This window comes from Schistocerca cancellata, chromosome 11 (assembly GCF_023864275.1).
Source record: "Schistocerca cancellata isolate TAMUIC-IGC-003103 chromosome 11, iqSchCanc2.1, whole genome shotgun sequence".
NCBI lineage: Eukaryota > Metazoa > Arthropoda > Insecta > Orthoptera > Acrididae > Schistocerca > Schistocerca cancellata.
The window spans coordinates 107,617,848-107,630,927 of NC_064636.1; the positions used below are offsets into that span (position 1 = coordinate 107,617,848).

Below are 13,080 nucleotides of genomic sequence, written 5' to 3' on the forward strand. Positions count from 1 at the left end.
TAATACTGTGTCAATACATTGTACGAAAGGGCACAATACTACTGGCAAGTCAGCACTCTGCCGTCATAGCGAACATGTCAGTGATCAGTAATGCAGAATTCAATTGTATTCCAATTGCAACCGCTGCGTGCTGGAGAAAGAAAAGTTAGAGGAAATGGTGACGGATGAAGAAGTGGCTCGGAAGGTGTTATATGTCCGACCGTACAGACATGCTAAGAGAACTTGCTGCTGAGCCACAAACTGTCGCAATTTTTTAGGGGTGAACATGGAATCTCACCAAATTGGTAAACTTCGTTACATCTTATGTACCAAAGGAAGATATTCTTTAATTGGATAGATAAAAAATCTACTCACCAAGTGGCAGCAGAACACACACATAAAAGACTTTTATAACTGGCAAGCTTTCAGAGCCAGTGGCTCCTTCTTTAGGCAGCAGGGTTGAAGGGGAAGGAATAAGGGTGAAGGAAAAGGACTGGAGAGGTCTAGGAAAAGGAGTAGATTTTGGGAAAGTCACCCTGAACCGCGGGTCAGAAGAGACTTAGTGTACGAGAAGAGTCTTTCCTTCTCATCCCACACGGTAAGTCTCCCCTGACCTGCTGTTCTGGATGACTTTTCCAAAATCTGCCCTTTTTCCGAGACATCTCCAGTCCTTTTCCTTTGCCCTTCTTCCTTCCCCTTCAACCCTTCTGCCTAAGGAAGGACCCACTGGCTCCAAAAGCTTGCATGTGTACAACCTCCTTTTATGCGTGTGTTCTGCTGCCGCTTGGTAAGTAGATTCTTTATCTATCCAATTAAATAATTTCATCAGTAATTAATTATTTTCATTGTTATAAAAGAAGATATTCTTCATATACTTTTCAGATTTCATTTTCCACACTGCTCGAAGTGATCTATAAGCCTGAAAAGATTAAGCTACATTACTGCAGAGGATCGATAAGGCAGTGCCATTATGTATTTCTGCAATAAAAAGTTCAAGCTTCTGAAATGAACAAATAAGCAGTTCCAGTTTTATTTTCCCACATTGAAACACTGTTTTCAAATGTTTCTACTGACAATTACTCAATAAGTATTAAATATGTGATCGAACTATTACTCTGAATGCACTTCAATAGGTGATATCCTTCACCTGTCTTTCCTGGTGTGACCATATTCATACAGTGTCACTATTTCACTTGTTTGCGTGTCCAAAGATCATGGAGTCTCAATAGAAAGTGCCATGTATTGCAAAATATCACCCTTGTGTGGTACAATATATGGCACAAGATTCTGAACAAGGACCAATATTTTAAAGCTCTGCAGTATCCTTCACTGTTTTGCACAAACCATCAATACTGCTCTCCAATACTCAATATTGCACAATAAATATTAAAAGTGTGAGGAGCACTTAACGAACTTCCAGTTTATATTACATATCGTTGACCCAGTATAGTTTACGACATGAAGATTGTAATTACTGTTCAAGAGTGATTTGTAAGCCTACTCACAATCAGGTAATTTTTTGTCACTTTTTACCCATACCTTCTTTGCACACTTTGTTATAACAACAAAAATAATCAATTTTTGACAATATAATGTAGTTGATGTATAGATGAGAAAATCTACTCTCGAAGAAACAGCAGAAGACACACACATAAAAGGAGGTTGTACATATGCAAGCTTTCGGAGCCAGTGGCGGCTCCTTATGGCAACAGGATTGAGAGGAATGAAGGAAAAGGACTGGAGAGATTTAAGAAAAGGGTTAGATTTTGGAAAAGTCACCCAGAACCGCAGTTAAGGAGAGGCTTACTGGATGAGATGAGAAGGATTTTAACTGATTGCTTTTGTTGATTTTCATGCTGATATCCTAATGAAAAACAAAGGAAATGAGCAATTATCTGTATGACTGTGGTCCCAGGTAGCTCTGCATCCAATAATGGTTAAATAAGTGCCCGTTTCAAAGTGTCACTTATAGCTCTCATCACATTACTGTTTGCATATGGTGGTTTCTTTGGCAGGATACTGGGAAAATGTGGTCGGTCAATAAAGGAGATTGCTTAAGAGATACTTACGTGATATGTCCTACAATGTAGCTGAAGTGTGAGGGACCTGTACCAAATAAGACTATCAGCTGACATTGAAAGTACACAAAGAAGGGCATCACCAATTTCCTCAAGTTTGCTCGCGAGAGAGCACCACTGAAATGTAGGAAAACCTGAACTGAAAGATGCTCAAAGCCCGACACAAAGTATCTCTCAAAAGACTACTTACAATATTTCAATTACCAGAATTGAGTGAGTACTCTAGAAATATACTACAGCTCACTACCCGATAATCTTGCAGTGATCACAAGATAAGATTAATCTAATTACAATTTGTACAGTGGTATTTCGGAAGTCATTTTTCCCCACACGCCATATCCTAATATACGGTACAACAGGAAATACCCCCTGCCACGCACTTTGCAGTAGATTGCACAGTACGGATGTAGCTGTAGATGGAAATGTAGAAGTAGGTGTACATTGTACAAGAAACTGTGTAATGAGTAGCAGTCAAACACAGCACTGCTAGAATGACTTCCAAGTAGTCAGTCACAGGTCAAGTTTCAACATGTCCACTGACGGTCACGGCAAGAAACACGAGACAGGTCGATATCCCCACCTGGTAATGATCGTACCGACCGACAGGGTGAGCGACAGTGGTGCAGGTTAAATAAGCTGGGAAGACCCAGTGGGCTCATTTCACCGTCACCCGGCCGTACAGGTGGGTAGAGAAGTGGCACCATAAATGCACCTTTAGAAACAGTCTCTGAAAGAAAGTCACTGCAGCAGTTAGCACTTGCAATTTTTCCTGTGCCTGTGGCCAATAAAAATTATGTCAGAGACACGGTTTTTTATTAACACGAGGCCTGTCTAAAAAGTACCCGACCTTTGGCCAGAAAAAATATTTCTAACACCTGATGGGGCTGAGACCCTAAACCCCTTCAAAGTGGGCCCTCGTGCTTGCACAAACTTGGCCCACCGATCCTTCCACTACTGGAAACAACTCTGGAAGTCTCCTTTTGGAATGGTTACAGCTCCGTCGCCATGTTCGGCATTATCTCTTTTCTACTCTCAAAACGGGATCGTTTCAGTGGCGTCTCCAATTTTGGAAACAATCAGAAGTTGCAAGGAGCCATTTCTGGAGAGTAGGGAGGTTGGCGAATGGCTGTAATTCCATGTTTGACCACGAAATTTTGGATCAAGTGGGACGAATGTGCAGGGACATTGCCGTGATGCAGTTGCCAGTTTTTCACCATCCACACGTCCGGTCTTTTGCGCCGAACTGCGTCACGGAGTTGCCAGAAAACAGGTACTCCTTTGTCACTGTTTGTCCTGCCAGTGCATATTCGTGATGCACAATTCCACAGACATCAAAGAAGACAGTCGGCACCACCTCTACTTTGCTTCGCACCTGCCGTACTTTCTTCAGCCTCGCACACTCGGGATGCTTCCGTTGCGATGACAGTCTTTCTGTTTCTGGGTCGTACCCGTGCACCCGTGACTATCTCTATCACGGTGTTCAGAAACCCAGGATTAGAGTCGGTGGTGTCCAGAAGGTCCGGTGCAACGTCAAAACGGAGGTCTTTTTTTTCGGGCGACAACAACTTTGGCAGGAATTTCGCGGCCACTCGGTGCGTGTTCAAACTGTCACGCAAAGTTCCACGTGCAGGATCTTTACTCACTCCGACCTCTCGGGCAATCTCCCGCACTGTCCGACGACGATCAGCCGTCAGCAAATTTTGCACCCTCTCGACAACAGCTCCACTCCGAGCAGTTCGGGGCCTGCCAGAACACCGGTCACTCTCCGCTGATGTGTGGCCATTTTTGAATCGGTTGAACCACTCCTTAGTTTGTGTTACACCCATCGCATCTTCTCCGTACACATGCTGAATCTTACGAATTTTTTCGCTTTGAAAATCACAAAGCTTTTGACAAAATTTGATGCAGTACCTCTGCTCAGCACATTCAGTCGTCTCGAGAGAATCTGTAATCCGACGAACACGTCGTGTAGCACCTCACTCGGCAACCGACAGGCAGCGACTGACACGCTGGAAGGCGGGGACAAAATTCACGCATGCACATAAAGGTCTCTTCCTTTACTGTGTACAGTGGTGCCATGTTATCATCTCTACCTTGCTTGGGAAAATCAAATGTCGGATAATTTTTAGACAGACCTCGTATGTGCTGTGTAAAAACCAGTAAGTCAAAACATTTCTTCATAACAAAAAGTTTATTTTGTAGACACATTCTGAAAGATGCTAACTGTCGCAACTGATATCAGACATCACTATGTGTAGGCTTTCAGGGCCGGCGTCTTCATTAGTTAAAACTTTCAGGCTGTGAGGCCGTGGTCGATCTGTGAAACTACCACTTCCTGACGTTTCGTTGCCAACTGTGGGCAACATCTTCCGAGGAGATCCCATTTCTATAGGGTGAATAGAGGGCGCCACTCTATGTCACCCGACTGTAAGTCTACCTCTGACTAGCGTCATTACTCTCAAGTGAATCGTCGGTGCAAAATCGACTGCCACATCTTATCTAACTTTAAGCATTCCTCTTTTCCATTAAAATTATTGCGGTGTTTCTGAATCTCTACAGCTTCTCTATACATGTGTGCGTAATAATGTGATGTCCTGGCAAACACACTCGTCTCCCAAAACTTTATTTCATGATCACCGTCTTTAAAAAGATGTTCCACTACAGCTGATTTGTCGGTATGTCCCAGTCGACAGTCCCTTTTGCGTTAGGTTAAGCGGGTATCGGCACTTCTTTTCATTGTTCCAACATAAACCTTCCCACAGCTACACGGAATTTTATACACTGGAGGTGTTGCTAAGAGACGTCGTTCGCCAATCTTAAACACACACTAATCTTCTTGGTGGGTCTAAAGATTGTTTCAACTTGAAACTTGGCCAGAACTTTCCCAATATGGTCCACAATATTGCAAATAAGTGGAAGAAAAACGTTTCCAGCTGACAGTAGTTGTAGCTGAATGTTGTCAGTAGACAACGAGCTAGATTAAGCACTCCATCCCAGAAGAAAAATGTCTCAAAACATTCAGTTGGAAAAGTTTTTCTTCCATTTATTTGCAATATTATGGACCATATTGGGAAAGTTCTGACAAAGTTTCAAGTTGAAACAATCTTTAGACCCACCAGGAAGATTAGTGAGTGTTTGAGATCGATGAAAGACACTCGACACCCCTTAGCAATTCCTGGGGTGTATATTATTCTGTGTAGCTGTGAGAAGGTTTATACTGGAACAACAAAAATAAATGTCAATACCCACTTAACCAAACACAAAAGGAAATGTCAACTAGGACATACCGACAAATCAGCTGTAGCAGAAGACATTTTTAAAGACGGTGATCCCGAAACAAAGTTTTGGAAGACGAGTGTGCTAGCCAGGACATGGCATTATTATGCACGCATGTATAGTGAAGCTATATTCAGAAACACCACAATAATTTTAATAGAGAACAGGAAGGCTTAAAGTTAGACTAGATGTGTAGGTCAACTTTGCACCGACGATGCGATAATCAATTACTTTCAATTGAGAATAATAACGTTAATCAGAGATAGACTTACAGTCAGCCCCACGTGATATATGGTGGTGCCCTCTATGCGCTTCGTGGCCCGGTAGCCAGCTGTTGTCTCACCTCGGAAGATGTTGCCTGCAGTTGGCAACATAACGTCACCAATAAGAAATAGCTTTACAGATTGGCCACAGCTGCTCAGCCCAGAAGTTTTAACTAACGATATCGGACATGTTTCTGCAGTGCTGCCAACTTACGTATGGATGTCAATCACAAAAACTAGAAAGTTTTGCAGGTATACATGACCTACCACAACATCAGTTCACCGTGAAGTGACACTTTTTTCTCTGTAAAGTCTATTTAACTCTCCAGCCGTGGGCGACGTGAATGCGTGTTCAGCTCTCTCCAGACAATTTCGTGGACCCAGTTGTTACTGCATTGGACGCAATTTCTCCTCTGTTTGCACGTCGGGAATAGAAATTTACCTGTCTTAATATTTCCTGATGCTCTGGTTCATTGTAGGCTGCTATTTTTCTGTTGTTCTCTAACATTAGAGGTCACAACTTTTCTGTCTTAAGCATCAAGAGTCATGTTATACACATTCTCTAGTCTCACTCACATGTTAACTTCTCACACCAGCAGTTTTGTAACATGTACTCCCAAGTTTGTGTATGGAACCCTGCTTCAAGTTACATAATACACAGGAAAATTTTCAGTGAGGTTCTTCTGCTTTTGTAACACTAAACACAAATTTTGCATTTGGCTCATGACTTATGTAAAATATCAATTGAAAATCAACTCTAAATTAAGTTTCAGATTTTCTTATTACAACACTTTAATTCTACCCTTACAACTATTCTAATCATCGAATAAAACTTCACTGTGATTTTGTACGGAAAAATTAGAAAATTGCCAGCAGTCGAGGGTTAAAGGCATCCCTCCCCCAATAACTGTTAGAGATGTGAGGTGCTAAATGAGGTAGAAAATATGTATATTAATATATAATTAAGTTGCCTGTAGGCTAGCACTATTTAATTTATTTTAGCATTAACTTAAAGAGTTTTTATGTTGCATATATACATACTTTAGCCCACTATTATTGCCACAGCCCTGTGAGTCATCTTAGCAGTACAAAATGTACAAAATTTTTAGCAAATTTAAAATGACAGAGAATCAAAGTGTTAAGTTTCTCATCTCAAAGGAATTTTCATGCCGATTCTAAACCTGGCATTAGATTTTGAGATTTTTTTGAAGTTATTTACCTGAAAATGGAGGTTCTCTCTATGAATAATGTGATGACACAGTACATGCAAGGAGTTAATAATAATTGTCACCCAAGAGCAGCTGCTGAATCAGAGAGAATTAATCTTGGAAGTGGATTTTTTAGTTTTTATGCAGAACAACACTGAGCTCAAGGAATTTTTGTAAGTAAGAGATGTTGGTCTATTCTAGGGAAAAAAATTGGGCTTCATAAATATGAATGTGTAAGAATTGTGATTTGGTTTTCTCCTAGATAGGAGGACTAAAACTTTTGTATATCAACAGGAACATATGTGATAATGTTACAAAATAGTAAAAACTGCATACTAGGTTTATTTTATTTACTTACATGTGAAAAATTTTTTAAAAGTTATATTTTTATTCAGTAATAAATTTTAAATGATGTGCATTAAGTTTTGTTTTAATAAGGGTCCACCTAATAATTAATTCATCAAGTAAACTGAAATTTTATACATTTTTTATTCTGTCTAGAAACAATGAAATAATTTTCCTGTGAGTGCACTTTGTGTCCAATTAATCACTGCGAGTACGATCTATGAAAAGCCCCACAAAATTGTACTGTGTGCTTGACAAAATGCAGGTGGGCTGTGATTACAGTACAATCAACAGCACCTTCATGACTGAATGTTTGAAGCAGATTCTAATGCAACTGTTATTTCATATGATGTACACACGATCAGGGTCAGTGTTAATTTCTTGTTTCTGTCTTACTACAAAAGACAGAGTTCACAAAAATGCAGCAACCAGGGAAGAGGATCGCCAAATTACACCTACATCTACACAACTACTCTGTAATTCACAATTAGGTGCTTTGCACAGGGTTCATCAAAATGCCTTCCCACTTTTTAATACCATTCCACTCTCTAACAGCACATGGAAAAAAAAATCATTCTGTGTGAGCTTTGATTTCTCTTATTTTATTACGTATATCATTTCTCCCTATGTAGGTGGGTGCCAACAAAATGGTTTCACATTCTGAGGACAAATATGGTGATTGAAATTTTGTGAAAAAATCTCACCACAGGGAAATACAACTTTTCTTTTGATAATTGCCAGCCCAACTCACATATCATATCCATCACATTGTCCCCACTATTTCACAATAATACAAAATGAGCTGCCGTTCTTTGAACCTTTTCGATGCCCTCTGTCAATCCTAAAAGATGTGGATCCCATACTGCGCAGCAGTACTCCAGAAGAGGGTAGACAAGCCTATTTTAAGCAGGCTCTTTAGTAGAGTTGTTGCATTTTCTAACCGTTCTGCCAATAAATCGCCATCTTTGATTTGCTTTCTCCAAACATTATATATGTGATCAATTTAAGTTATTCGTAATTGTAATCCCGAAGTGTTTAGCTAAGTTCACGACCTTTATATTTGTGTGATTTTTCATGTAAATGAAATTTAGATGGGTTGCTTTAAGTACCTGTGTGGATGCCTTCACACTTTTCACCATTCAGTCGATTGCCACTTTTAACACCAAACTGATATCTTGTCTAAGTCATTTTGCAATTAGATTTGATCTTCTGATGGCTTTTCAAAATGGTAAATGGCATCATCATCTGCAAAGAAATCTAGGAAGGCTGCACAAATTGTCTCCTAAATCTTTTATACAGACTAGGGACAGCAGAGTGAAAACAACACTTCCTCGTGGAATGCCAGACATCACTTCCATTTTACTCAATGACTTTCCATCACTTATTACAAACTGCAGCTTTTCTGACAGGAAAACACGAATCCATTAACACAACTGACTCGATACTTCACAGGCATGCAGTCTTGATTAAAGGCCACTTGTGAGGAATTGCACCAAGAGCCTTCTAGATACCTAGAAATATGGAATCATTTTGAACTCATTACTTCGTGACAATAAAGAGCTAGTAGTTGTTTCATAACAACAATATTTTCTGAAACCGCAGTGAGTATTTGTCAATCGACCATTTCCTCCGAAGTAATTCATAAGGTTTGAACGCGGTACATGTTGCAAAATCCTACTACAAATAAACGTCCGTCAGTGATACAGATCTGTAATTCAGGGTGTGACCTGTGCAACTTTTCCAGTCTTTATGTACATGCCTTTCACAGAACAAGCAGTTGTATATGATTGCTAAATATGGAGTTATTGTATCAGCATACTCTGAAAGGAACCTGATTGATGTAGTATCTGCCCTGGAGTGATTTAAGTCCCTTCATTTCACTGGAGACATCTACTTCAGACTTACATTGGCGGCTAACACTGTCTTCCCTAGCTCTGATGGACAGATGCACAATTTAACAGCTACAACTCTTCCGAATTTGTAATGTTTTCGGCAGGGATGCGATGATGTCTGCTGCAGTACTGTCCGGCAAAAAACAGCTGCATATGTTCCCATTAGTTGGTTTTCAGGCTAAAACCGATAAACCACACGCCACAGTCAGAGGAACGGGGCAGAGAGTATGTGGCATCAGAGTTTTCATCTCCTGTACTACTACCCACTTAACACGAGAAATGCATATCCTGACCCAATCTGTTGCAAGGTATGCAACATTTCCAATCACCCCCCCCCCCACCCAGATCCCAAATACAGGCACCAGAGTGTGACACACCACACACAGAGGCAGTAGACTCACCGGCCGAATCTGAGTCGGCACCGTCTTTGAGGCGCTGGAGTCGCGCATCGACAACCTTCCGCAGGTACTGCAGGGAGCTCAGCTGCTGCTTCACCCACGTGTCATCCTCCCCACCTGAGTCGCGAGACCTCTGCGGGAAACCACACGCGTTATTCTCAAATTTCTCTCAGCGTAATTAGCAGACAGGAATGCACAAAACAGGACTCAGACATTGTTTTTTTATTTTATTTTAAAAAATATAAAATAGCAAAAAGTTAAATTTCAAAAGCACCTAATATTTACTTTATAGCATTAAGCACCATTTACAGTTCATCTGTACGAGGAAATGTCAACTGTACCTCGTATTTTAAGGAGAAAAAAGCAAACTTGCAAAATACCCACCCCAACAACTGATCCTGTATGAAAATTTGGGCCATAATTCTGAGAGTATGAAGATATGACCTCCCAAAAGTACAGGTTTTTAACTCTTTTGCATACTGGTTGTCTGTCATTCACTCTGCCCCTCTGTAACCAATCTAGCATGAAGTACTGTGCAGTGAAGTGACAATATTTTAACAATATTCTTGTGTTGATATTTTGCTGTCCTATAAATGCATCAAAATCTAAGCAAATAAACCTCAGGAACTAAAGAATTATTATAAAATAAAGTTAATGATTTTTGATTTACAGTTTAATCATGCCAATCAAGTTGAAGAATAGCACAGATACTGCAAATGTACTTCACATTAACAGTGACAGCTTTAGAAGCTGTACTTTCATGTCGTAGTTGTGTGCTCTCAGAACTATGGCCCAAATTTTCATAAGGGATTGGCCACTATCTTGCAAGCGTGCTTTTTACCTGTTTAAAACATGAAGTCAAGTTGGGGCTGTTGTTATGAGAAATAAATTATTTTCAAAAACCTTAGTCTGTTTGAAAAATAGTATCCAAAATCAGACTCCTTGTAAATATAATCAAAACAAAACTAAATAAAATTAGAAAGAGGTATTAAAACAGAGAAATCATCATCTAATATCAAAGTAGGTACAATGTAACAGTGTGTTACTGAAGTTATCTGCTTTTCCTTTGCTGCACTCAAGAGCTGTGCTATAGGATATTGCTGTAAGCTTTCTTTCTGATAGTTTCAGGTTGTGATATTTAAGAAAAAGACTAGCACAGTGTTTCTCAATAATTTTGTGTCTGAGAATGTGTTCAATGTTATTTCTGTATGCCACTTGTACGGTTGGTCTTCACAAGCTGTTACAAGTAAGCACAAAGAAAGCAGCTCTCATAGTAAGACAATAGTAAACCAGGTCTTCATGAACTTTACCCAACACTGAAATTATAGGTTGGTTGATCTCTCTCTCTCTCTCTCTCTCTCTCTCTCTCTCTCTCTCTCTCTCTCTCTCTCTCTCTCTCTCGTCTTATCTTAACATATATCACACTTTGTTTTGGACAACCTCATAAATGTTGTTTTCAGAATGTGTAGCTACTTACTGAGCATCTTTCAACCCATCTTTTTCTGAACTGCATTGACAGCTTTTGTCATTTTAGATGAACTCCACTTTCTTTGATAAATATTTCCCATTATCCTCTTGAAATCAACAAGAGAACCCCGAGAGAATAATAATGTGTACTAATATAGGCAGACTCTAAATGCTGAAAAAGTAAGTGGTCTGGTTTAGGCACCTGAAAGGGGTTCAGTTTACACAACTATAGCCTAAATTTTGTTAAACCAATAAACTGTTAAACAGTATAGCCTAAATTTTTGATCAAACAACTAGACGAAACAGTTTAATCATAAACATTAACCGTAAACGTTCCTATTCAAGAACACACATGGTCTGATACGCTTACCCTTCAAAGAGAAATAATGAAAAATATGGCATTCTGTAAAACCTTTATGGCTGTCAAAACAAGTAACAGTGAACTAATAAGCAACAGGTGAAGTGGGCAATTTGTGCATTCTGCTAGAGAGAGGCAGCAGTCTACAGATCAGAAGAATGCAGATCAGAGAGAATGGGGCGGGGGGATCTGCTTTACAGGAGTCCAGCTTAGGATGCTTTCCTCTATTTCCTTGACCTTTCAGGATTGCAGCCACATGACATCTTGTCATGATATTTTGGCTGATGACCAGGTAGCTATCTTTAGGTAAGTTTCATGCTGGTGATTGCCGGTATATGTCCAAAAATTGGCACAGTGGCACACATGCATAATTACTATTGCACAACCACCCACTGTGAGGTTTAGCACCCTCTGTCAAATGTTGCTCCATCTGAGTCGCACATGCAAAAGTGTTATTACATGCACACCCTCTGTCAAACTGCTGACACATGGAGTTTGAATTCAGTGGTAAAATTAACTGCCACTAGATGAGGCATTAGGGGTGAAAGTGTGTGTTTGTGAAGAAATTGAAAAACAACTGTGCCACACGTCTCATGCCGATGAAAGCAGCCATTGCAATTAATATGGTTATCCGAACGAACTTCCACAGGTTTCTCAATAACTAATACGAAAAGGATCTCAATTCTGACCAAGCCTTTCACGGCAAAACAAGTCAAAGAATGACTCGTGCACTGTGAGCGTCAGGTGTGGTTGATCGTGTTCGGAGTCTATTCCGTGTACTGTGCATGTGGTCTGGACAGTGTGGGTTTTCCCACAGTGACACAGTATTCTGTAGACTCCAGCCTTCCAAAAACCCGGATCACCCTTTCCTGAGCTGAGCAGAACACAGGTCTCTGCAGGTAACAAAAATATTACTTTATCATAATATGTTCTCTTTTTGTTGTTCACATGTGAAGACAATGACAAAATTTTACTACTAATGTCACGTCTAGTACCACATACATATCTCTCTCTCTCTCTCTCTCTCTCTCTCTCTCTCTCTCTCTCTCTCTCTCCCCTCCCCCCCCCCCCTTTTTTTTTTAATTTGTACCCCTGAATTTTAGCTCCACTGGCTTTCAATCTGACAGAGGGTGTGTTCACAATAACACTATTATGCACATGCCTGCATGCCTCACGTACGCAACATTTGCCAGTGGACACTGAACTTGACAGCAGGCTGTCATGCAGCAGTAAACAGTGTGCGTGTGCAAATCTTTCAATATAAACACTATGATATTCACCAGCAATCTCTAGTGTAAAACTCACCTGAAGGCGGATAGCCCATTGTCATCCAAAATATTATCACAAGAAATTAATGACATCCAGCAGCCGCACTCCTGTAACCTAGTCATATTAGTCACACTTTGATGGCAGTGCACTAAGGTCTGACGGTGGTGGTTGTTGTTTAGTACATCAGGCAAAATCATGGTAACCAGTGCCCCTATGAATACTGAACAACATGAATGTGGTTACACTGGGTAAAATACGGAAATAGCAAAAGCTACAGAAGATGAATTTAGCATACACAGACACTCATACAAAACTGAAAACTGCTTACGCAGGCTATGTCCTTAGCTTACTACTAAAATATGGTTACCAGAGCAGAAGAGCCACACAACAATGAACGAAGAAATGGTAGTTGTGTGATCACTTGACATAATTACTAGATGAACCAGGCACCATCTGCACACACTAATATCTCCTGTCTAGAAGCTCATGTAGGTCAGATGCCACTCTCTCAACTGTGAGAGAACTCTTCCACTTTAGTTCCATGCTT

General features: G+C 40.3%; 1 protein-coding gene across 5 annotated transcripts in view; it reads right to left on the bottom strand.

Moving 5' to 3' along the window:
* Nucleotides 1-13,080, bottom strand: part of LOC126108581 (sorting nexin-13-like) — a 417,686-nt gene that overhangs the window by 235,155 nt on the left and 169,451 nt on the right. For all 5 annotated transcript variants that reach the window (XM_049913874.1, XM_049913875.1, XM_049913873.1 and 2 more), the window contains exon 9: nt 9,443-9,572. In XM_049913874.1, the coding sequence (XP_049769831.1) occupies nt 9,443-9,572 (130 nt within the window). The remainder of the gene's footprint in view (nt 1-9,442; nt 9,573-13,080) is intronic.